This window comes from Carassius gibelio, chromosome B1, assembly GCF_023724105.1.
Source record: "Carassius gibelio isolate Cgi1373 ecotype wild population from Czech Republic chromosome B1, carGib1.2-hapl.c, whole genome shotgun sequence".
NCBI lineage: Eukaryota > Metazoa > Chordata > Actinopteri > Cypriniformes > Cyprinidae > Carassius > Carassius gibelio.
In genome coordinates, this window is record NC_068396.1 from 34488267 (window position 1) to 34515276 (window position 27010).

Consider the following 27010-nt stretch of genomic DNA (forward strand, 5'->3'; position numbering starts at 1 on the left):
ATTTAAGAAGCCTTTAACATTATGTGCTCAACATTAAATCAGTAACATGTAGCCAACATTAAGAAAGGGTTGTGCCGGTGAGGAAAATTTCCCATTGATTAGTTAACTTATGACAACACCAATGTTATTTGTTAATCTCTTCTGTAGATTTTGATCTTTTTTAGTTGTTATGATATATTTTTTAATTAAAAAACAACAGTAAAATAGTACAATAATTAAAAAAAAAACCGCGTATAGCCTACTATAATCAAACTAATAAGACGGGTGACATAAAATACCCATATTATAACAAATAAATAAAATATATTTGGAAATCGCCCTTTAAAACGAAGGCTCGGTTTGTGGTTCACAATTATTTTATTAAAAACTAAGACAAAGTCACTTATATATATATATATATATATATATATATATATATATATATATATATATATATATATTTATTTATTTTTTTATTTTTTTTTTTACAGACGTTATATTGCGCTACTAATTGTCTCCGCTATCGTCCTGTCAATCATACTCGCGGGTCATTTTCAGTAAAAATGTATTTCACCATCATCGGTACCCAAGTTCTGACTGCTGACCGAACACTGGTCATTGATCCTCTCCCGCTCGGCGCTGTCTAGCGCAGCTTCACCACACAGATTTAAAGGGGTGGTAAAACACGGTTTTTCGAAGGCTTGATTGTGTTCGTGGGGTGCACTGTAACATATGTTCATGCTTCGTTTTTTAAAAAAATTCATTATTTTTCATATATTTTACCTTTACTCTACACTGCTCCGTCCCTCCATGTAAAACGGTCTGATGGTTTCCGGGTTCCATGAAGCCAGTCCCACAAAAATGGCAATGGGCTCAGATTGGTTAGCTGCCCCAGTGTGTTGTGATTCGCTAACCGCCTAGCGAATCACAACACACTGTGTTTTTCGGTAACGTCACGCCCCTTACCTTTACCAGTAGTGAGTGCTTTGGGGGTATTAGAAACAATGGCGTCAATAAAACCATACCAATTTGAGCCCGAATCGGACCCAGAAAATTTTGATGAAGATGATGGAGCATTTCCTGTTCAAGAACGGCTGTTAAATGACGTTTCAGAATGGTACGTTTTTTTATTGTTGTTATCTAATACTTTTTTTTAGATACGCTGTTATTTAATTGTACTAATTATAATAGTTGATGTTGAATTTATAACAATAATAAGTGTTTGTCTATTAACAAAAGTATTCAAGAACCTTTTTTATTTAAAATATATATATATATTTTATTAGGTGTACATGTAATAACTGTGCAAAAATGCCAACTGAAGAGGAAAACATCTGCTGCAAAGAAATACAGAAGGTAGTGTAATAAGCTAGTACCAAAATTATGCATAACGTGTTAATAGTTCTGTATAATCCTTTTTTCATATTTAAAAGATGAACATAGGTTAATTGTAGAGTATGTTCTCATTGTCTTACATTACTGTTTAGGTTGTAAAACGAATGATGGAGGTTCCAGACCCTCCTAAATGTATGGTTGAGCATCCAGGTTTTGAACCAAACTGCTTAAATCCATATACTTTGCAAAATATCAATAATATTTACAGAGCCGACTATGGACCAGTGAGACGCAGAAATGAAGAGGAGTAAGTATTTATTACATTTTATGAAATTATGTTGTGTAAAATAATATAAATAAAAGACAATAGATACAATATATATTTACACAAGACATGTTATTCAAAGAAAAAAATTAAATCAAAATATCAATTTTTATCAAACATATTTTCACATCACATATACATGTTTCCAATATACCACTGGTTTTAATATTGACGTTTTCTGTTCCTGCCATAGGCGCTTCCGTTATCTGGCCTATCGCAGCTTTGTCAGCTGGTGCTGGGGCTACCTAGGACGTAGTGTGAGGGTTGTCATCCCCTCATGTGTTGTTAACCGGATCCGCCTACAGTTTCCTGATCCAGCGGGACAGTATGTTGGGTTCCGGCCACCCCTCGACTGAATCGTGACACACGCTGGGCAATCACCTCTTCTTTGGAAGGTTTTTCATACTGTGATGACAGAGGAGGTGGAATGGGGATTGCATGCAGCTCTTCCGCATATGGCTCGGGGTCCACAAAGACTTTATGTGACAGAAGGCTCATAAGGTCATCGATATGGTCTGTAAAAAACAGAATACGGAGTCCCTCTATGGGTTTATATAATTACTGATAAATAATCTACCTTTGTTTTATAATTAACATTTGTGTAATATTCATAAATATTTTTTGTAAGCTTATATTTATTTTATTATAGCTTTTTTTATATTATTGTTAATAAAACATTTTACAACTTACTGTATGTTGGTTCTATTTTCACTGGCTTTGCTGTTGTTGTTGCCTGCTCACGGTTAGCATTTTCATTATAGTGCATCGCTGCAAGATACAGCCTGTAATCAGTGCACAGTCCATAAAATATGAAAAGATTAGTAGACTGTGTTGTGACAAATAAACAAACAATTCAGAATAAGAGACAAATGTTCAATCAATGATTATAATGGTTTCTTTCTTGCAAGAAAGGCTCACAGTCGCACAGTCAGTCAAGAGAATGTGAGAGTGCTCGCCAAGATGGGAGGCTCTCGATCTCTTTATATCTCTGCTAGATTATTAATATTAATAAAATAATGAATAAAAAAACATTTCCATAACAATTGTTAGAAACAATGTTTACAAATATTACTGAACATGTCAAAGATTATTACCTGCACAACATTCCTACGAAAGGGAAAATCACGTTCTTTGGGGCAAAACGCAAAATCAGACTGTGGAAAGCCTCCAGTGATGACGTCTGAAAGTTGTGGCTGAGCTTTTCTATATCCTTGAGAACTCTCTTGTTGTATAATAGCTTTTCCACTTTATGGAGCGCTATTGATCCTGTAGCCAAACAGATAATTAATGAAGAAAATCTTCATAATTTTACTATTTTACTGTCATTCTATTGTCTTTTGTCTCTCTATACAGTCATACCTGGTTGGAACCATTTTTTTGGATCCCTGGAAACTTTGTCTGGGTGTTCACACTTGGGGAAGAGGTGGTTCTCATGAACATGTACATTTTGTATGTGGTTCTGCAGTGAATTCCACTTCGCCACCTTTTCTGGCCCAGACTCAGAGGAAATCGCACTCCAGTAAACATGGTTTTTGATGCTGTGCAACCATTTTTTCAGCACCTTGCAGTCCTTCATCTTTGAAAGTTTGTCAAGTTTCTTAGATAAACCTGTACAAAGTATAAGCTTGGTTGTACAATCATTATTTCAAGAAAATCAAATTACCCCAAAAATAAAAATGTACATGTTAGGTTTAACAATTAAATGAATAAGTATCAATTAATAATACAAAGATAAATAATTACCTTTCTCAAAGTGCCACACGTCATAGAACTGAGTGATATTGCGGTCCCTCAGGTAATTCTGAATCTGCGGATGGCGATCGGTGACGATGTAGTCAACAGCTAAACCATTAGACTCCAGCTTATCAAGACAACGCTTCAATCCCTCCTTTTCCATATGATAACTGCCACCAACCTCATTGCTCTGTTGTTGGGTACACAACATTTCAAATGTACAAAAAGAGTAGAGTATAAACAATAACAGATAAAAGAAAATGTAACACTTTTTTAAATGCTTAATTACTAACCTGAACTAGTTGAAGATCCAGAATTTTGTTGGTTTCCATGTGCAAAATGGTGTAGCTGCCAAATTTTGCTGAGTGTCCTATTGTAAACATCATAATCCGATATAGAACATTACTGAGAACATCAGTATCATAATATTTTAGGAGAACTCAAAGACTATAAAATAAACGCTGTGATTTTTTCAAATATACTCTAAACGTACCTGGCGTGTCAGCACGCATATCTCCAGCCACAGCAACATTTCCTCCCTCTTGCAGCTGTCTTATAAGATTCAGTTGATCTTGGTTCCACTGGTGTATTATGGTAGGCTCAATGAAATTCCTGGCATGAATCCTAAAAGTTACGAAATGCATCATCTGAAGCTTCATGGCTTTGAAAATCTATTAACATAGAAATCATACAGTACATACATACTGAAACAACACAGTATTTTTTGTGAATTTTATTGTAAATTGTAATACCTTCTCTAATTGTTTAAAAGATCCACCTGTAAAATATGTTGCAGTAGACAATAGCAGGTTTCCAAGTGGGGTACTCCCAACAATGGGCTGGCTCTGCCACTGTCTGTAATAGTTACACTTTTCACAAAGCTGGGTGAATGCAACAAAAGTCCCCCTTCGTCTGCTCTGGACAACACACTTTGTCTTACAAATTGGACAGGACACAAACAGCTCTCGAAGACAGCTTTCAAAAACAATGTATTTGTTATCGCTGTGGTCGGGCTGTGGATCTATCCTAAGGCGATATAAAAAGAATAAATATTAGGAAGTTGCTTTCATGTTTTATATATATTTTTAAACACAAATGTATTGGTAAAAAAAAGTGTGTAAATATGTATTTATATCTTACGCCAATTCTGATTCTTCAGTGACAACAGAATCTGGGTTATATGTGGAATCAGTGGGTTCGACATTTAATTCTGATTCTTCTTCCTCATCGAACACCAGACGAGGTCTCTTACTGGGCCTGAAGACTGAGCCCCTTACTGGTGTTGAAGACAGCTGCACATCAGGAAACATGTCAGTTGTTTGGGTACCCACATCATGACCATAATATATTGCCTGAATGCCTACAAAAAAAAAGTAAAAAATACAATTACTCATAACCTTCGGTCATGCTATTACAATTTTTTTTACAGTGAGAAACATAAGCCACTTTCTCATACACATAAGTTTCAGTAGCCGGTATAACAATTATAATAAAAAAGACAATATGTACTAGAACTGCATATGATAAAGTAACACAAACATATTTAATGTGTGTATTTCATATCTTTGCTCCTTAAGTGGAAACTGCTCAATGTACCCATTGAAAGTTGTGTGCCCACTGATCGCATCTTTGGCTTTATCTCTGTGGCTACAGTTTCGGTCTCTATAGGGTCTGACTGACATCCAACTTCATGAAGTGTAGATGTAGTGGAGAGCTCTTGGGAACTCGCACCCTGCTGAGATGTTGTCTGTAAGAAATGTTCAAATTACAGCTTAAAACATACATTTGACATGTAAAATAGTAGGAAAAAATTACTGGATAGTAATCATTGGACCACAAAAAATAAGCTTCATAAGCAAGATTTTCATATAATTGCTCTGACAAATTATATTAGTCTTCAAAGGGATTTTTTTTGATTAAACAGTGAAGATCTATAGTAATCGGTACTGAATGGAATCGTTACTTTTGTATTTTTAGAACGCTTATAACCAAATATCTGTCGCTATAACTATTAACCCAAAACGAACACTAAACATTGGCTTTACTATAGTAGCCAAATCAAACACAGAACCATGTTTAGCATGCCTGCAGATTAACAAACATGTAGATAAACAATACATAAACGCTCCAATCAAATAATAATATACACTAATTCCAAGTTCGTTGTTGAGATTAAGGAAAAAAGTTTGTAACGTTAGGGTGTTTGTCGCATAACGTTAAGTATGAATAAGCATTTAACAAACTGGTATGCAGAGCCAAACAGCGTTGTTATTTGTTCACTTCCTTGATACAACGTACAATTAGCAATACTGCCGATACAAACCAATACAGTAAAACACATGGACGAAAAATAAGTCATACTTACAGCTTGTTGCCCGTAAACAGCTTCTGTTTTTAAAGTTGGAACTGCTCCATCTTTCAGGACAAGCCGTTGGGCGAATCCTGCATTGAACTCGCGAAGATTGTGGAAGCTTTCCTCCGTAAAATGTGCAGCACAGAGAGCGAGATTTGGGTAATAATTTTGAGGGACCGAGTTAAAAATAAATTGTAACCATTGATCCCTAACTTCCCCGTCCCTAGGAAGGCTGAACAAAGTGGATCTGCAATCCGGATGAAAATAACAGCGTTTCGTCGGCATCGCGGCAAAGACACTCCAGCATACAACAACTCTTCTCAATCTCCACAGCAATATAAAATGGCCTCGCCCCCCACCTAATTTATTATTCTCGGAGGAGGGGTTTATGTAAATATTGGGCTTAGTGACGTCAGCAACCCTGGAGGAATGTCGTGTAGTCCCTACCGGCCGTTTGCTGTAGTCCTTAGAAATTGATTTCTTTAAAAGCAAATATCTCCCTTTGCTTAAAACTTTGAACGTTGTAACTTTGCAGATGTTGTTTATGCTCACACAGGAAAATTACACACTAGCTAAAGTTAGAAAAGTGAAATCGTGTTTTATCACCCCTTTAACTCCGCACCGCTAATTAAAACGGGCTGGTGGCAGACTAATATTTAATATTTCTGATGTAAAGATTTCTGTGAAACGCGTAAAGTTGCACAGAAGAAAGCACAAGAGGACCTGCCCTGCACAGTTTAAGAATCGGTAGCCATAGTAACGACTGGATTCACATGATAAATATTCTGCAATTAAGAAAACAGACAAAAGAAATAGCACTGTAAAACCCGATAAGTAAACTTTACTCAAACCGTTTGAGTAAATAGATTGCCTTGATTTAAAACATGTAAGTTTTAAAACTTTGCATTTAAGTAATTAAGTGATTAACTAAGTGCTGATTGAGAATTAGTGATGAACAGCTGCTGTTAACAAACAGAATCACTGAAGAAAAGAGAAACACAAGAACTACTACAACTGACTTCAGACACAGACTTAGATGAAATCAACTGAAATAAAATACATGAAATCTCTCAAGATCTGATGAAATAACCCCACAAACAGCATCAGCAGCTCCACTTATTAATAACCAGACTGACTTTATTTCTGTCAGACGTCTACAGAAGATCTTATTGAGAATGAACTAAGGTTTAGATGTTGATTTATTGTTTCATTTGAAGTAACCATGTTAGAGATCAGTGTTTGCTTTAGTTGGGCTCTTGACCCTTGATTTCTGTCTTAGTCTTTTCTCTGGTTGTTATAACCATGTGTTTCTAAAACACATTTGTTGTAACTCAAAAGCCCAGAAGAAAAGCCATCAGGTGTTAACCTGTACCTAGATGTAGGTTGTTATACTTTGTATAATGCATGAAATGCTATTTCATGCATACTGAGTTTTTTACACTGTTAAAGAGTTGGATTCCCATGCTAAACATGGACAAAGTTTCAAAAATTAAGTTGTATGTTTGAAGGAGTATTTTTTTTTTTTTTTTCGAGTATGGCTCTGTGTGACGTTAGATGGAGTGGAATTTCCTTATATGGGTCCTGAGGCACTTCTGCCGGAAGAGCGCGCGCTCCCGTATAGCAGAGCACTGAGAGCACAACAGACTTCACTGATCAGAGCGAGAGCGTCACCAAATGTCACAAAAGGAGTGTGTTTTTGGTTGCCAGGGCAAAAAACCCTGCACAGATTACCAAAATAACAGCATTAAGGGACCAGTGGATGGAGTTTATTTTTACAGAGCATCAACGGAGTTGTGCAAGTGTTTTTGTTTATTCCCTGCATTTCGAAGATGCTTGTTTTACAAACAAGGCCCAGTTTGACGACGGATTTGCGTATCGTTTATTTCTTAAGGATGATGCAGTCCCAACGAAAAAGGGTCACGATCATGTGTTGGAACCGCAGGCGGTGAGTAAAACTGCTTCAAATATCTCTGCCTCCTTGTTAGTGCGTCCGTCTCCCATCGGAGACCCGGGTTCAAGCCCCGCTCGGAGCGAGTCGTTGCTGCTGCTGCTTTCGTTCAGTTTCAGCCTCTGGATCTGATTCTGGATCATAAATAAACGGCTGAATCTGACTGTAAGCCATGGTTTGTTTTGGATGATGGTTTTTCCCTCACAGTAATGTCACAGCTTCCACATGCTCTCAACGCAAAAGCCTACTGGCGTTTGTGATTCTTTAGCTCCGCCCACACGTCACGCCTCCAGTCGGTCGTGTTTTTCCCGGGAAAAATCTTTCTCTTATGAATATAATAAAACTAAAGACTTTTTGGAGTTATGAAGGATGCAGTACTACTCTATAGGTACTCAAGATTAACAGGATATTGAGTGAAAACGAGCATTTCACCCCCCCTTTAAGCAACTGAGGATGTGCAACAAGCATGTTTCTTAAAAATGCTTAAATCTCATGCCAATCCACAGTACCCACAGAGCAGTACGAATCACCATCTCCAAAAGTCCCCAGCCTGGTCATGTCTGCAAAACAAAAATACAGCTTCCAATTCTCTCTGGAAAACCAAGCTCCTGCAAGCATGTTGTGGGCGGAGCTATAATACTGATTTGTGTTGTTTCCATAACATATATTCACTTATGTGCGGATTTCCAACAAAAGACAGAATGTGATGCAGTTGTACTTAACTTGACTGGGCTCTTCTACCATCTTTTAATAGAAAACGATGTGCAAATTCAGCGTCAACCTGGTCTTGTTTATAAAACATACATCACTGAAATGACGAAAACACTTGCTACACTCCATGGCTGCCCCAGAAAAGCAACTGCATCCACGATCCATGTAACGCTAGGTTTTTTGAGAAGCTGAACATGGTAAACTTTCCCCTCACATCCAAAACACACTTATTTGGAGACATTCTCAAACTAATCCTATGCAGTGCTGCCAACAATTTCCTGATGAAGCGTGTTTACGGGCGAGGTCTCGCTCTCCTCTGGCTGAGAAGTGCATGGGCGTGCTTTCCCAAGAGAAATGCTCATAAGGAGTTCCACCATCGTCTACGTCATAGATCCATCATCGAAAACTACCGAAACTTGTACCTCACAGAAATAAGATTCCTCCACTCATCCGAATTGGCCATGTTTAGCATGAAAATTTATCTCTTTAACACTGAACAACTCTCAATCCATTAAACAGCATGTTAGCCCCCCTTTAAGCAAACGTGTGATACATACGACCCCTTGCTGCGTCATGAGGAACATGTGATATGCATTAATGCTGTAGATTGCATAATGGAGGGTGGTAATCCAGCAGGGGAAGCATACACCCTTCGGAAACTTAGAATGGCGTCCAGTATGAAAGAAAATGCTCCATAGAAACACCTCCTTCAGAATAAAAATGCCTAAACCGAAAATGGTAATCTGTCGAGAGGTAGGATAACCTTCTATAACCGAACTAAATTACCGAACCTGCCATGTAAACATGTTAAACTGATTACTTTTACCCATGTATTCAGATCAATAGTCGGTCATCAGAATTGGAACGTGATGTCGGCAACGCTGTGCATTCAGTTATTAGTAGACACTGACATTACAGTAGAGACTGGGAAATCGTGGAAAAGGATAATAAAACTCCAGTTATACAATAACACACATTAGAATGGAATCTGGAATCTCATGACCAGAGCAGAAAGCTTATGTAATAAGTGAAGCACAATTAACTGCTTTTCAGCTTAGAAACAACAATATGGCTGCATCCGAAAACTTAGGCAGATGACTTGCTGGCTTGCTGTCTAATCATTCAATGACTTTGCAGGCAGCGTTTTTTTCCCAAAGGCACCTAATGCAATGGATTTCGGACAAGCTTCTGACTGAGGTGGAGTAATGGTTTAATGATCTACATTAAAATATAGAGAGCTTTGGTTATAACTAAGTGGATATTTCATTACTGCAATATTAATCTCTCACTAGAAATTACTTAAGTGGAAAACGTTGTTCAGAAACATGCATTTACACACAAACTGACCACCAACCGCAACTTTCAGACGCCATCTTTATTTTTGGGCTTAACTGTCACAGAATGGAACGCACAGGATTGTGGAATATCAAAGGCAGTGAAGGATACATCTACGCTGTCTTCAAAACCGGCCAGATGAAGTCATCTCAGGAGACAGGAAATGAAGCGGACATTGATTTTGGATGTGCCTTGAAGACTTCCTACCTTGGAATGTGACCTCCGAAGGCAGCATTTTTCAGTTTTCGTATGCAGCCTATGACAGTGAATAGGTCAATGAAAACACTTGACCAAAATTTGCCTGTTATTGTATGAATTATTACAGATTCATAAACCCATTTGTAAATGTTGTAAGATAGCTCATTGCAAGCACTCTGCATTCATAAGCTGCCCCCTCGTGATTCATGTTTTAACAAAACTTGGTTTTGGTAATATACCTTTTATTTATTTTATTATTATTATTATTATTTATATATATATATATATATATATATATATATATATATATATATATATATATATATATATATATATATATATATATATATCATAATACAATTCATTTCAGAGCTGCATTAAAGAAGATCTTAGGCTACAGTTATTTCCCATTGATGAATTGACATGCCTTGGTGTTTTCCAGTTTTCCTCTTCATGCCATTATTCTGGATGTTTTCAGCCAGCAACATTACAGAACTTTTAATGTTCTCATGTGTCACACGACAGTTAGGCTAGTGACATGGTCAAAAAGTGCTTTAGTTTTCGAGATACCCTTACCGGAGGTAGAACTAAACCCAACAATGTTTTTCCTCATCTCTTAGGTCTCCCATATATGAAATGGATTCTTGGCTAAAAATATTTTACTGCTAAGATTGTTAAATTAACAGATATTGTTATACACCCCAAAACCAATAAAGGACTAAAATATAGCCTGTCCGTATGGGAGTTAAGGCATATAAACTAATGCAGATCAATCACACAAGCTCTGAGAGCTTTGAAACTTGACATGTTTGTAGTGAGGAAGTTTATTTAACTACTAGAAAAGACTGGATGTGAATATCTTGATGTATGGAATAAATAGAGACATGTAAACACATATCTAAAATAAGCGGACATGCACAAATTTAATATCTATGCAGAATGTTTTCATTTACTTTGTGCTTGCTTTGCCTGGCATTATCATAGAAACACATATGATGGCTTGTTGGAAAGGTGGGGTTGTGTTGTATTAATATGTTAATATAGCATGACAAATAGGAGTGTTCTGTCACTCAATGTATGAGGTGTCCAAAATGAATGAAAATGGAACACTGACATAATTTAGTCTAAAGCCCATTATCAGTGGTGAGAAGAATGTTGATCAATTCACATATAAGATACATCTAATAATGAAATATTTCAAATGGCACCTTGTACTATATGGAAACAAAGATTGAAATCGAAAGATAACACCTTACCATAGCAGAAACCAGAGACCAGGAGTCAGGATTGCAGTTTGAACTTAATGATAACTTCACTATAACTTAACTTCACACAATACAGATTAAATTACTGTCTTTAATAAAACAAATGGCAATCAAACTAAACAAATGAGCCCTGTCTTCTCAGGCTGTTTAGTTTATAATCTAGCAGCAACCATTTGGAACATGAACTGCTTTTGGTAACCATTCAAGAAGGGTCTGGCTGCAGACTTGCACTTGCACTCTCACACCTGTTTCACAGATACTCCGTCTGCAGTGCGTATGCGTTGCGTATTTTTTTACGCACCCATGTTAACGGATTCCAGCGTTCACACTGCACGTGGTTGAGGTCCGTCAGTGCGTTCCAGGAGCAGTGCGTCTACAGCAATGCATCGATCATTTATGTACCGAGTCTATTTTGCTGTGCTCCATGCGCTGAACATGGATTGACACGGAAATGCAGTAATTTCACAATACATGTATACTAATTAAAGCCTATTGCGTTTCACACGCAACACATGGGTTTTTGGCTAGGTTTAAAACAAGAAAAAGAGCACCTTTAGATAAACTAGGCAACATAATATATACACTTTTATGGAAACAGAAAAAAACAGAGTTCATTATGACCCGTGGGATTGCAAAAGGCATGAGAGTCGACTCTTTCTGTCAGTGGTGTTTTAATTTTAATATTTGCAATATCCTAACAAGAAAAGTATGCTAATTGTTGTTTACATTTTTTGCCGCTTGCTTGAGCAGCTTATTATACAAACCTAGAAGTCAAATGAATGAATATGTTGTACATATTTATTGAGTTTAAACTATGGCTAAGATTATGAAAGATTTTTACTGTTCTGTGATAAAAGAGTCACAATGCTGAAAATGATCAGCATTGATTTTTTTTTTTTTTACATAATTTGAAATCTAAATAATGAACAAATGTTGAGTTTGTGGACTAAACAGCCACGGATCAGTAGCGGAATGCAAACGGGTTCTGTGTGAAAGCACAATGCTTCTGCACCATATACATAACACCCTCGGACTGCATACGCACTGCAGACAGATTATGTGTGAAACAGGTGTCAGACTTGCACTCTCAGACTCTTGTGCTTCCACTAGCGACGTCACTTGCAGTCTTTATTTTTTATTTTGTTGAATTTTTTTATTACCTTTTGCTTGAATCTCTCAACAGTTTACAACAGTAGCCAGGTGGTGAAGACAAGAAAAAAGAAACTAAATTACAATGTCACTTGCAATCGCTACTTGCGCTCTCCGCTACCTGTGACACTTGCAATCGACACAAATTGTGCATGTGACGCTGTGGTGGTGATTAAACGATTAAACCTAATTTAGTACTGTAACGTACAGGGTCCTGCAACAAAAAGACAAGACCGGCAAATCCATGGCCAGAACACCAGAATATGAACGTTTGTGCAAAGTCTTTCGTAAACCGTTTTCCTCCTGTAGAAAAAACAAAATCTTAATATGGCATAATGTATTAAGATACATTAAGTTCAATTAAAAGACCAAATTCGATATATATAGTTTTTATTTACAGTACTACAATGTAAGCAGATGGCTATGAACACAATGCGCAAACTTTGTCCTACCATACAACAAAACACTTAATGTGGCCTAATAACAGATTAAGATGATAAAGACAATTCAGTAGGCCTAGCCTATATGTCTTGTTGTTGACTCATATACAGACCAGCAAATATGAACGTGCATTATGAAATGCATTAAGTGATTTTAAAAGGATCAGCTCCGTACAGGCAAGCAGACGAGTACAGAACGCAGTGTGTTAAATTGTACATTAAACGTTTTCCTCCTATAGAAAATCATTACAAATAAAACACATAATGTAGGTTTATGGACAAAGACAGTGATATAAACGAGTTGTAGACGGTTTATTCTATATAGAAAAAAGCTTAACGCGACACTTTGCATGTTGCGTTTATTCTGGGCACACTGCTTGCCTGTACATATTAGTTATGTATTTTAATAAGTGAGTTTGGCCTTTATCATCTTAGTCCATTATGCCACATTTTGCAGTATGCGAGGAAAATACTATATACATATTCATTATATTAATGAACTGTATATTTAATTTGATAATTTAATAGCATCTTAATATATTAAGCCATGTGAAGTGTTTTTTTCTACGCTTAGCGAGAGACTTTGCACAAACGTTCATATTCTGGTGTTCTGGCCACAGATTTGCCAGTCTTGTCTTTTTCTTGCAGGACCCTGTACGTTACAGTACTAAATTAGTTTTAATAATTTAATCACCACCACAGCGTCTTGTATCCATTGGCAACATGCACGATTTGTGTTGATTGCAAGTGATGTCACAGGTAGCGGACAGTTCAAGTAGCGATTGCAAGCGACATTGTAATTTAGTTTATTTTTTCTTGTCTTCGCCACCTGGCTACTGTTATAAAGTGTTGGGAAATTCAAACAAAAAGTAATAAAAAAATAAAGACTGCAAGTGATGTCACTAGTGGAAGTGCAAGTCTGAGAGTGCAAGTCTGCAGCCAGACCCTCTTGAACCATTCTGGGGTCAACCCCCCATGATGTTACAACTGCAGCACACCACTGTCACTTATCCACATTGTTATCCGTGACAAAGTGGGTCACATTTGGACAGTCTGGGAAAGGGCAAGAGCAAAACTCTGTGCAGGTCAAGCCCACTGAAAAACACTGGCATTTGGTGGCATCGGCGCAGTTTCCGTCTTTACAGTAGAGGTGGGTGAGGTCTCGAATTCCTTTAGGTGCTGGTGCCTTCTGGAACATCACAGAATTAATACACCCATCTTCTCTGAGCCTCAAACCTCTACAAACTGGGATCCAGAGAAGAGGTTTGGCCAGGTGGCTGTGATGCCACACTGCTGTTTGGTACACGGCTCTCAGCACATGTTGCTGGAAGCCATCTTCTGTTGGGGGTAGATTTGCTGCTGACAAATCTGTGGTAGATGCTAGTGTGTACCTCAGCTCATCCAGGTTGGTGCAAGGATGCCCATCTTGGTGCCTCTTCTTTGTCTTTCAAGACCTTTGATTGAGTGTTGGTGGTCATATCTATCAAACACTATAACGACATAGCTGTTACCTTCATTTCCCATTAACCCTTTCGAGTCGATTAACGCATATATGCGTTTTGAGTCATTTTCTCCCGATAACCCCGAAAAGAACTTAAATTACACTTTCAGTTTTAATCGTACAGATAAGAGCAATACATCAATCGAATCTGTAAAGGGTCTACTTTTTTTTGGATACAGACATAATAACAAAAAACCTTTGTGCACTTATAAAATAAAGATAACAAACGAGGTGCGCTGTCTGCAGCCTTTGTGTGCACTGATCTTCATTTACAAACACGTCATTAAAATGAACTGTAACTCCGTGAATACTCAACGAAGGGACATGAGAGAGATATCTATAGAAAGCCTGAAATGTCTACTATTAAGCTTAACAAGTGCTGCCGAAAACAAATATTCTGAGATAAAGTAATCCATATGAAAACAACACAATGTATGTTTTTCATGTTTCCCTTCATTATATTTAATGTGACCACGGCCCTGCGCTGAACGCGCTATTCAGATTCAAACTGAAGCGCGACTTGAATACACCCACACAGAAGAAAAAGCAGCGAGACTGTTCTTTGAGTCTTTATTTTATTTTACTGTTTGCTTCACGACGAGAGGAATAAGACATAATTCACCCCAAAAAGATGTGATGTGGTTGAGGATTTGAGAAATGGATTTCCTCAGAAAAAAGAATGAAGCACTTTATTCAACAGAGATCATAAACATGAGTAAGTCTCTTTTTATTTATTTGTACTAGTTTTCACATAACGTGTAAACATTTTACTAGTTAGACTTTTTCCAAATACGTTTTCCAAACTATAATTCCTGACTAAATGTATAATCAAGTGAAACATCATGAAGTTTCAATAACAATATACAATACTATACCATTCAAAAGCTTGATGTAAATAATATAAATGTGACAAATAGAGATAACTCGAACAAATGTAAAAACAATGCAGTTCTTTCAATTTATTCCCCCTAAAAAAACCTGAAAAATATTCTCAGCTCTTTTCAACATTAATAATAATAATAATGATGATGATGATCTGTTTTGTTTTTGTTTTTTGTTTTTTGGTAGAAAATAAGATTGTTAGAAGGATTTCTGAAGGATTGTGTGACTGGAGTAAGGATGCCAAAAAAATTGTTTGAAAGTCAGCTTTGATTGTTCCTAATAAACTGTTTAACTGCTCCCCCAAGTGGATATTAAATTATGTTGTGGGATAATTAAATATATTCTTAATAAACTACAAACATAAAATTATATAGATTTATTTTATTATCATATTCTTTCTTGTAACACCTCCCTCAGTGGCACAGCTGAATGGGAGGCTCATTATGCAGCTCATTATGCAGCTCATTATGCAGGCCTTTGTCTTCTCAGGTGTAAATCACAATGATATTCATGATAGTTGACGCCTAGTCTTAGAAAATTTAAATCAGTATATTGTTTTCTGTGAATGAGTAAACAAGATGATTTTCACATAATTTAGAAAGAAAAATTCTAGGCTACAAGCTCCAGTTCTCAACAATCCCGGGAACCAATGTTATGTATGTGTTTTATGGCCTTATTCAAGTGATTTAACATTTTTAGTTTCTCACTAACCATGCATAAATTTTTTTTTTTTCTCAAAAATACAATCATGTACATGCATGCATTTCACATATTATTATAGCCCAGTTTGTGCTGATTACAGTGATATTAGACTTTACCCATTTAGATATTTATAAGAAACTGAAAAAAGCACAAATATCGTTGTTCCACAAAGATGGCATTCTGCTTCGCACCATCTTGGAGGAAGCTTGAGAGCTCTTTTGCAACTTTCTCAGATGCAACCTGACCACTTGCAACTTGATATCAAGATCAAAGAGAGTCTGCCTCTGCTCCACAGTTTCCATTATCTTCTGTATTAAACATTGTATCGTAAAAGTTAGTATTATACCTTATATTGCTCTCATGTACTATTGTATACCAACAATAACACAACATTTCCCCAAAATCATGTTTAATCGGAGATACAAGATTTATGACTTGGAAGCGGGGAGATACGAGGTTACGCCCTCATTGATTAGAATGATAAGGAAACAGACGTCGCTGCTGCCAGCAGTGTTCATCAAAGTCTGCGGTCGCATTGATCCTTTTGACAAGAGATAAGGCTTTAAAGGGTAACTAAACCCCTGGTCAGAGCCTGACTCCACCCACTGGCAATATTTGAAAAATGCTGAAAAAGTGGGCAGATCACAGCAGAGATAGATGGGACGAACTGAGGGCGGGGCTGAGCGGGTGGAGCGTGAACCTGAGACCAGCAGTGATGGATTGATTGACAGCTGCTGTCAGAGTCTCTAAAATGGAGAGTGACTGTAGTGACGCAAGAAGCTTTGCAACAGAGCGTTCATTTGAAGTAGAGGACTTTTCTCCCCCACCTTCAACTGAAGTGGAGGATGTTGAGGGTGTCTGTGGACACAGGGCCTGAGCCATATCAATTCAAGCCACTGGCTCAAACTGCGGTCTTAACTTCCGCATTGCGATCGGCATCCGACGATGATAGCGAAGCAGCCGCACAAGAGTGAATGGGGCCAGTCTCTGAGTAAGGCACTGCGTCGCTTTTCAGCGTGAGCTGTGTGGAGAAGCCCATTTCCACCTCCATTGTGTTGGAGAAGCAATCCCGCGTGAAATGCAGTTTGCACACTCCAGCTCTAGATGGAAACTTGCAGTCTTTCAGGCCAAGTGCATGTAACCACTGGCGCCTAATTTTCAAGTCTGCTGGAAAACTATACAGTCCGTGTTGTTGCAACCAGCACGTACCATCCTGACCACTGTAAATAAATCTATGCTAACTTGAAGCTATCCTAACTGATGCAATACTATCCTACTAACTAACTATGCTTCTAACAATACTAAGGTTACGCTAACAACTATGCTTATTAACAACATAGGCTACGCAAAATAATATAAATAACTATATAAATGTAATGCTAAATAGATGCTAAAATACTCTATCCTGATCGTTTTCACTAAAGTGATTTTGACGGAACAAGATGGTTTTATACAGCCAAGGGTGTGGTAGTTCGTACCAAGGGCATGGTGAGCTGATAAATGCTTACACCGCAAACATCCAATAGGAAAAATAAAAAAATTAAGGCGGAAATTAATCTGCCGCAAACAAAGCCGGCAGTTGCGTTGAGCCTTTTGACAAGAGAAAAGACTTCAATAGTTAACCAAAGCTAACTGTGGTTACATACATCTTCCTAAACTCAATTTTATATCTTTAAGAGCTATCAAAGTGAAGCAGAACAAAAAACGATGAGGTGAGTAGGCTGTAATAGGTGGAAATTAGCCTAATCTGCACGCAAAATACCTTCGTGGTTCACATGCTTCCTTCTGCACCAAAGCATTACCGCTATCGATTTTTAACAAAACAAGCCTACTCAAATGTATCTAACCAAACTATTTTCATTCGTTATTGTCAAAAAAAAAAAAAAAAAGAGTTATGCAAAGACAGGCTTACTTGGCGCCAGTAGACAGACCTTTTTTCTCCCATAAATAAAATCTGTTAGCCTACTCTGGGTATTTTGCATGCACAGTGCCAACTTCGAGTCAGTTAAATAATAATAGAAACTATAATTTAATACTGGTATCCAAAACATTTAATTCAATACAAGTACACTAACGCATGAACACTAGAGGTTCAATATTAGTCTGTTAATTCCAAGCAAGTGTGAGCAGCTATTAAACATATTAATGCAACCCCGTTTTTTTTTTTTTTTTTTCTGATAATTTGCATTTCATCGTAGCCACTTATGTCCCAAAATCGAAGCACAAGCACGTGTAAACACCACATCGGATTAGATAACGTCTCATGTGGTTCACCGAATCTTTAAATCTGGGGGGTATTCCAGAAAGCAGGTTATGTGACATACCCAGGTATGTTTAAGAGTGAGTAAGCGGATAACCTCAACTTTCGGTTCCAAAAACGGAGGTAACTTTCAGGGTATGTTAGTAGTCATAGCAACTCACTCTTTGAACTTAACCTGCTCTGGAGCAGGTTATGTTCCAGGGTTAGTTCACTTCAGCGAGCCTTCAATGGGCGTGATGGATAGCGCACAACATTATATAATATTACAATATGTAATATAGCCTATTATATATATATATATATATATATATATATATATATATATATATATATATATATATATGTGTGTGTGTGTGTGTGTGTGTGTGTGTGATACGTTAATGAGGAAGCGCTAATATAAGTAATAAATAAGGTAATATATTATTCTAATATGATTATTTCTTTTATTGGCATACTGTATATAAGAGTTATCTATAAATTATGTATTAAGAGGTATGTATAAATTATAAAACACTATGACAAGGTAATGTTTAACTTATTTATATATTTTATTTATTACATGTTATATCTCAAACATGGAGTGGCATTTTCTATAATCTCTAAATGTTAAATAAATGACTTAATGTATAATTAGCATAAAACAAACAATATAATTCACATTCTCAAGGATTAAAGATTAAATGGAAAAAAAATCAAAATGATTGCACAGCCATCAATTAGGTGGCGATATGCACTAAGCATGTAAACAACTAATGAACAAAAGAAGAAGAAAGAAAGAGCTTGGCGCGCTTTTTCTTAGCGTCCGTTTCTATAGTGACTCATCGATTCGTCGCTCTGTTGAGAATGTCTTGAGTCTTAACCAGGAACATACTCTGAGTTGAATGAACTTACTCCTGGAAGCGTTTTTGGAACCACATACCTCGAGTAAGCAAGGTTTGGGGTTAATCAACCGAGAGTTAAGGGTTTAGTTCACGGTAAGTTAATCCTGCTTTCTGGAATACACCCCTGGATGAAGAAATAAAATACATATAAACGTGGCTATTTTTGTCCCGTACTTATAACCCTTTATTTACAAGCCACAGAGCGATAAATGCCTGCTTTTGAAGCTGCGTGCATCTGAAACACAGTTAATGTGACATCAACCTTAGAAATAAACACCAGTGACATTGATATTTCGCCGCTAAATTCAGTGAACCCCCATTGAAAGGCTTACACGAGAATGTTGGTCTCATTTAACCCTGTTCTCTAACCCTGTTCTCATGGCTTAATCGGCGTGTCCTTAGAGCGATTGCATGCTCTAGCTGAATATTGCTCCAGGTGTATGAACACAGATGTATACCCAGCCAGTGTTAATTTCGTTGACTAAATATTTTCGTCACTATTTTCGTCACAAATATATTTTTGCGGACGAAAACAAAACGAAAACTAAAAAAGAAGTCACTGATGGAGACTAAAACTATGACTAAATTGATTGACATTATCGTCAACGAATAAAGGATGAGACGAAAATAAAAAGTGACGAAAATCTAATCAGCAGACGGGAGAGATGCGAGGAATGAACAAAAGAACCGGCAAAACTGAACAGGCGAGACTGCATGAGCGAAGAGAACCAATCAGAGAATGACTTATTGAGACGTGAAGGTATTCAGTTTTTGACTGAGCTCCCGGGAAGACGGCATTCGAAGAGGTGATGTCTAAAAGAGCGACAAAATGTCCAACCTGGGAAAAAAAGAAGGGGAGACCTGTGGGATCACTTCACGTGTGACGACGAACAAAACAAAACAGTGTAAAGCACGCGGAGCGATCATTCGTGGCAAGAACAAAACCAATTTGAAAAGACATTTACAGACGAGCCACTCTGACATTTTCTCAAAGGTAAATTCACAACGATGTTCTTTTGTTTATTGAGCTAAGTAAAATTGTAAGACTGCAGTGCATAGATGTTGTAGCATTAAATATTACGAACTGAAAAGTACTGTAAAATTGCCCCTTCTTCAAGTTAGATGAGAGCACCATACTAATACGAAATATTATGCTACATACATTTGATTAATTCTAATGTTTGTATATTTTATAATGTTGTACTTGTTGACAATATCACATATATTTCTAGATTAGTCATGTGAAACGTGACGGTTCACATCCTATCATTATACATACTAATCTAGCAATATTGTGGTATTTAAAACATACAATATTGCTAGACAAATTAATACTTTCTAAAATCTTGTTACTTTTTTATCCACCTAGCTGCTTATTAAATATTTACTTTAAATAAAAAATGTCTGCACTTATTGTTCAGCTCAGCTGTAAGCTTTAAAGTCCTGGACCTAACTTTATTTTTCTTTTATTGATGGTCAGTTGGCAGCTAGTTATTGTTTGCATTATCATGACAGTGTTTGTTGCTGCATAAAAGCTTTTGAATTGAAATAAAGACACAGTTGTGTTGTAATAAAGTTGACTTTGTGTTTTATATATTTTGGTCAAGTTTGTTTCCTATACCAGCAGTAAAAAATTGTCTAGTAAATCAGTTATTGATTTTAGTCTTATTTTAGTCGACTAAAATACCAAGCAATTTTAGTTGACTAAAATAAGACTAAAATTAAAACAAATTAGATGACTAAAACTTGACTAAAACTAAAAAGAATTATAGGCAAAAGACTAAGACTAAAACTAAATTAAAATTTTGTGTCAAAATTAACACTGTGGCTTTTAACATCTACAAAAACAAAAAACAAGCATTATTTTACTATCAGTAAAAAAACAACAACAACTGATAACATGAAATTATGAAGTTTACTTGCCTTAAACTATCTTTCCCTCTCTTCCAAAGAAGCTGAGAAAACCAAACTGTTGTTGCATGAAAATGTGAAGTAAACAGGCAGGACACAACAGAAACATTAATTTTCTAAAAAAATTAAATAAAATAACTTAACTTACATCAGTCTCAAAAGAATGAAGTTATCTTGTCTCTGGATTTCAACATCTAAAAAAAAACAAATTATTTTAGTCTTAGTAAAAATAAAGATAACGATGTTATTCTGAAGTTTACTCTCCTTAAACCGTCTGTCCCTCTCTTCAGAAGAACTCCTCCTCCTCATCCTCACACAGGTCTGTGACTCCTCACACAAACAGCTTCTGTGTCTTTAACTCTCGGCGCGAGGACAATGAAGACACGAGCTCGACAAGTCTGAAATATTACATGTAATAATAAGCAATAAGCATATTAACATACTTTTAACAGTTACCACTTCAACAGCCTCAAAATAATTATGCTAGTCTTTACTACACAATGCCGTTTCCTTTAGGAGACAAACATACATTCAGTTTAACCGCGAAAAAAAATTAAACAAAATTAACATGAGCGTAAGCGTGACCATAAGCTTCTATTAACGCCTCAAAAAGTACAGATAATGTAAAATCTTATGTAAATATGGCAAAATACATTCACGGACGTTATATTAAAAGTACATCTTCGGTTCAGTAACGTTACATGAGGCAGTTAAGACCTCCGTGTCTGAGGCAAAAACCGCGTCCGTTTTTTTTAATATATACAGTATTGTTCAAAATAATAGCAGTACAATGTGACTAACCAGAATAATCAAGGTTTTTAGTATATTTTTTATTGCTACGTGGCAAACAAGTTACCAGTAGGTTCAGTAGATTGTCAGAAAACAAACAAGACCCAGCATTCATGATATGCACGCTCTTAAGGCTGTGCATTGGGCAATTAGTTGAAAGGGGTGTGTTCAAAAAAATAGCAGTGTCTACCTTTGACTGTACAAACTCAAAACTATTTTGTACAAACATTTTTTTTTTCTGGGATTTAGCAATCCTGTGAATCACTAAACTAATATTTAGTTGTATGACCACAGTTTTTTAAAACTGCTTGACATCTGTGTGGCATGGAGTCAACCAACTTGTGGCACCTCTCAGCTGTTATTCCACTCCATGATTCTTTAACAACATTCCACAATTCATTCACATTTCTTGGTTTTGCTTCAGAAACAGCATTTTTGATATCACCCCACAAGTTCTCAATTGGATTAAGGTCTGGAGATTGGGCTGGCCACTCCATAACATTAATTTTGTTGGTTTGGAACCAAGACTTTGCCCGTTTACTAGTGTGTTTTGGGTCATTGTCTTGTTGAAACAACCATTTCAAGGGCATGTCCTCTTCAGCATAGGGCAACATGACCTCTTCAAGTATTTTAACATATGCAAACTGATTCTTGATCCCTGGTATGCGATAAATAGGCCCAACACCATAGTAGGAGAAACATGCCCATGCGCGTAATTTGCAGGGGGGTTAGGGGGGTCATGACCCCCCAAAAATCAGATCCAACTAATATAACCCCCTCAATATCATCAAACCATTCAGATTAAAATAATATGAAATATTCAGAATAAATACTTTTGTTCGTTTTCTTTATTAATTTCATTTGCCAGCAAGAAAGATAGTATCATATTTTAAATAATCTGTAATGTACCCCCCCGCCCCCCGCACCGACTACTTGGTATTATCCAACCGGCTTTCTCTACCAAGTTTGTTCACCATTTTGCGCAGTCCCTGGGATGAATGGGTGGAAAAAGCTGACGAAAAGATGAAAAGGACACTGAAAGGCAGCCAGACAACAATTTTTCATTGTTTGTCGACACCAGCCAAAAAAAAAAAGAAAAGAAAATCCTGACCAAACTGAGGTACCCCGCTAAATTGGCTGTTAAGTTAGCTGAGCGTTTCTCAAAGTGTGGGGAGTAGATACATGACAAACATGTTTTGTGCCCACTTTTTTCTAATTACTTTATTTATTGACCATACACTCAAAACAAAACAAAGACACATTTATATGTAAACCTTACTTAACCTTTTCACACGTAAGTTTAAAAGTTTTTCAAGGCGACCGTTATTGATCGTAGTATCGCTTTATGGTTCCCATGGATACGAATCATTCATTGCTTGTCAGCGCTGATGACTGATGATCTGCTTTTATTTCCTTTTTTATTCTAATTTCACAAATTTGTTAGCTATAGCAGGATATATCTGATATTCCGATTGTCAAATATGTGCAAGTGGATGTGTTTTGTTGTTCAAACACCTTTATAATGTTCGCGTTAATTGAGTTGTATGCGCAACGTATTTTAGGTATCTATCTTATTAAAATACCTAAAAAATTACGTAACGTTAAATTATTATTAGGAATTTACCACCTCCGGTTCAATTTGAGATGATTATAATATATATATATATATATATATATATATATATATATATATATATATATATATATATATATATATATATATATATATATATATATAATTATTTTTTTATTTTATTTTTTTTGGCATGGAGTTTGCAAAGTGACAAAATGAATCAAAGCACAACTAAGGTTAACGTAAGTCCACACTTGTATTTTCTCAGTTTCTGAATTTGATGTTATCAGAGGCTAAATGCAAACACAATTATATTAATTTTTTTAATCTACTTTTGAGTCTTATTTCATGCAAAGTGATAATATATTTGCACTTTCATTTTCTCTATTTGAAAGTTTTTAATGCTGTTATTTTTGTTTTTGTTATTATGCTGTTTTGTTGACTGGAGTTGGCTGGCTAGATGTTGGTTTGCCAGTGTCCTGTGAGGTAAAGCCAAAGGGTGCCAGGGACTGTGTAGAACCAATGTCACTGTATTGTAACTTAAGTTGATGTTTGCTCCAATAGAGTCACCCGTTTTTTTTTTTTTTTTTTTTTTTTTGGGGGGGGGGGTGCATAATTAAATTATGCAAATTAGCATGTTACCTTTTACACAAGAAAATTATTCAATAAATTAATTAATTAATAAATATGCCGCAAGTTTAACCGCCCCAATGGTAGACCCAAAGTTACGCCCTTGAACATGCCCATATCATGATGCTTGCACCTCCATGCTTCACTGTCTTCACTGTGTACTGTGGCTTGAATTCAGAGTTTGGGGGTCGTCTCACAAACTGCCTGTGGCCCTTGGACCCAAAAAGAACAATTTTACTCTCATCAGTCCACAAAATGTTCCTCCATTTCTCTTTAGGCCAGTTGATGTGTTCTTTGGCAAATTGTAACCTCTTCTGCACATGCCTTTTTTTTAACAGAGGGACTTTGCGGGGGATTCTTGAAAATAGATTAGCTTCACACAGACGTCTTCTAACTGTCACAGTACTTACAGGTAACTCCAGACTGTCTTTGATCATCCTGGAGGTGATCATTGGCTGAGCCTTTGCCATTCTGGTTATTCTTCTATCCATTTTGATGGTTGTCTTCCGTTTTCTTCCACGTCTCTCTGGTTTTGCTCTCCATTTTAAGGCATTGGAGATCATTTTAGCTGAACAGCCTATCATTTTTTGCACCTCTTTATAGGTTTTCCCCTCTCTAATCAACTTTTTAATCAAAGTACGCTGTTCTTCTGAACAATGTCTTGAACGACCCATTTTCCTCAGCTTTCAAATGCATGTTCAACAAGTGTTGGCTTCATCCTTAAATAGGGGCCACCTGATTCACACCTGTTTCTTCACAAAATTGATGACCTCAGTGATTGAATGCCACACTGCTATTTTTTTGAACACACCCCTTTCAACTAATTCAACTAATTGCCCAATTGCACAGCCTTAAGAGCGTGCATATCATGAATGCTGGGTCTCATTTGTTTTCTGAGAATCTACTGAACCTACTGGTAACTTGTTTGCCACGTAGCAATAAAAAAATATACGAAAAACCTTGATTATTCTGGTTAGTCACATTGTACTGCTATTATTTTGAACAATACTGTATATATATAAGGTTAATATCCTTTGTTTCCGCCTTTCATAAAACCTTCCGCCTTTCATACAACCGGGTAAACAATAAAAGATAACTTTACATTTTGAAAATTTACTTACCATAGTCGCTCACTTGCTTCTCACTTCTTTCACGCTGAGAAAACGACGGCTGCTCGCACTGGAGACGTACGATCTTAACGCGACGTGCATGTTCTCCTTCATGTCCGCGTCCTCAACCCAGCCCCGCTGGGTTAAAACAGAGACCTATTTTCAACCCAAACTTGGGTTAAAACATCCCAAAGTCCTACCCAACAGCCTCAACCCAGCAGTTGGGATGAAAAAACAACCCAGCGTTTTTTCGAGTTTACAGTTTACTTTCTACAATATTCATCTTTTTATATTTTATTCTTATATCTTTATTCTTATTCATATTATTTTATTGTTTACTTTTATTTCAATCTTTCATAGCTTTATTTATGTATATTTTCATCTGTGTTGTATTCTTAATAATTGCACTGTCCTTGGAGCAGACCTGACTCACATATCACTGCTGGTTATATATGCTCTATATAATTGTGTATGTGACAAATAAAAATCTTAAATCTTGAATTAAATTAGTTGGAAGGAGATATGATGTATGAATTAAAAATTACAATGTTTTTTGGACTCCAGTTGATGCATTTGCACTTGGCTTCCTGTTTAGTGCTCGGCTTTGACCCACATCCTGTTACTGAGCACTGAGACAAACGGAAACTGCTGCTGTTTCCAAACCACAGCATCATTTGTATAGATTAGTGAACACAGCATTATGAGTAGAAAACAAAGACCAAGCAGGTCCATTGATTTATCAAGCTACGTTAAATTACATAAATATTATGCATTGTTAATTATACTCTATATCCAAAGATAAGGAAGAAGGAATAGCACCTAGAATCTCCTTTCTGCTGTCACAAGGTAAACGGACACAAATAGAGTCACTCTAAAACTAATAAAGTGTGTGCCAGAAGCCTGTGTCAAATTTCTCTAGTGGGCCTGATGATACTGTAAATGATTTATGTTCAGCCTTTTTTGGTGTCCTTGTTGATCATTCTACCCACTACTTGCCTTCTTGTGTAATGTACAGCAGTACACATGAGTGCACCTCCACCAGGGGGACGTGGACTTTCTGGCTGTCTTCACCATTGATCAACACATGCTCACACACCGTCCACCTGTACTTCATTTGGAGCAATCAAGTCATTTTATATGAGAGAAAATCTTTTTTATTTTTTTTTATTACTGGTTTGAGAAAAATTTTTGGTTGTTTCCCAGTTATTTAACTTAGTTATTCTTATTTTAAGTTACAAAAAATTCTTATGTAAATTTGGACGCTATTCCTAAAGGAGCTGTTATGCTTTTAAGAGACTCTATTAGATCATTCAGCACTTTATCTTTATCTTTAGACCCATTTGAAATCCCAGTAGGAAAACAATGTGGTTTGTCACCTCCTTCATCATGTAACTATAAGATTAGATCACTTTTTCAAAACTAGCTTGTAACAACTCTATATGTGGTGTCTTATGGAAGAAGGTTGGATCATATTGATTGGAAAAAAGTATGGACTTTTTTCTTCGAAATATATAATAACTAACAAGGTTAGAGAAATCTCATTCAAATTGTTACACAGATTTTACCTAGCTAAAGTGTTTTTGAAAAAGTTTAAATCAGACATGGACGGCATGATTCTTGGGTCAGAGCTTTGGGGGTTGCTGAACACCCAATGATCACCACTGCCACCACCCACCCTCTTTTCACACAAAAACAAAAAATATGTCTATTGTAAAATAACGCTATCATTTTAACATTGATTCAACTAACTATTATATGTTGTATCCACCCCCTCAATATCAAATCTGAATAGGAGGAGAGCATTTGGCTTCTAACTCAAAATAACTGCTTTCAAAAGATCAATCTTATCATGCATTAAAGTCGAAGAACATTTGATGCAAACCCAATAAAGGCTGCATTTAGCTTATAATCTCTTGAATATGAAAACACAATAAATCCATTTGTCTTAAAATGGTGGAACAGTGCAGAACAACAGTGCTCTACAGAAGAAATAAACTCAT

At 36.5% G+C, this 27010-nt stretch overlaps 1 protein-coding gene and 2 long non-coding RNA genes across 4 annotated transcripts; 1 reads left to right on the plus strand and 2 right to left on the minus strand.

Moving 5' to 3' along the window:
* The first annotated feature begins 1146 nt into the window (after positions 1 to 1146).
* Positions 1147 to 2328, plus strand: LOC127949586 (uncharacterized). Its single transcript, XR_008152383.1, has 3 exons — positions 1147 to 1335; positions 1583 to 1621; positions 1833 to 2328. It is a non-coding gene; the product is annotated as an uncharacterized LOC127949586 (long non-coding RNA).
* On the minus strand, positions 1729 to 6367 carry LOC127949481 (uncharacterized). Of its 2 annotated transcripts, XM_052546821.1 has the most exons (8): positions 5739 to 6367; positions 4970 to 5120; positions 3667 to 3743; positions 3383 to 3563; positions 2999 to 3247; positions 2734 to 2905; positions 2330 to 2421; positions 1729 to 2154 (listed from the first exon to the last, which is right to left on the minus strand). In XM_052546821.1, exons 1-8 carry the CDS (start codon positions 6009 to 6011, stop codon positions 1925 to 1927), a joined length of 1425 nt encoding a protein of 474 aa, XP_052402781.1. In that variant the 5' UTR covers positions 6012 to 6367; the 3' UTR covers positions 1729 to 1924. The 2 variants fall into 2 exon arrangements, with proteins under 2 accessions (XP_052402781.1, XP_052402782.1); XM_052546822.1 differs by lacking the exons at positions 4970 to 5120; positions 5739 to 6367 and adding an exon at positions 3867 to 4059.
* A 12397-nt stretch (positions 6368 to 18764) lies between these two features.
* Positions 18765 to 25568, minus strand: LOC127949585 (uncharacterized). The gene is made up of 3 exons (XR_008152382.1): positions 25023 to 25568; positions 21058 to 21307; positions 18765 to 20967 (listed from the first exon to the last, which is right to left on the minus strand). It is a non-coding gene; the product is annotated as an uncharacterized LOC127949585 (long non-coding RNA).
* Between the last annotated feature and the right edge of the window lie 1442 nt (positions 25569 to 27010).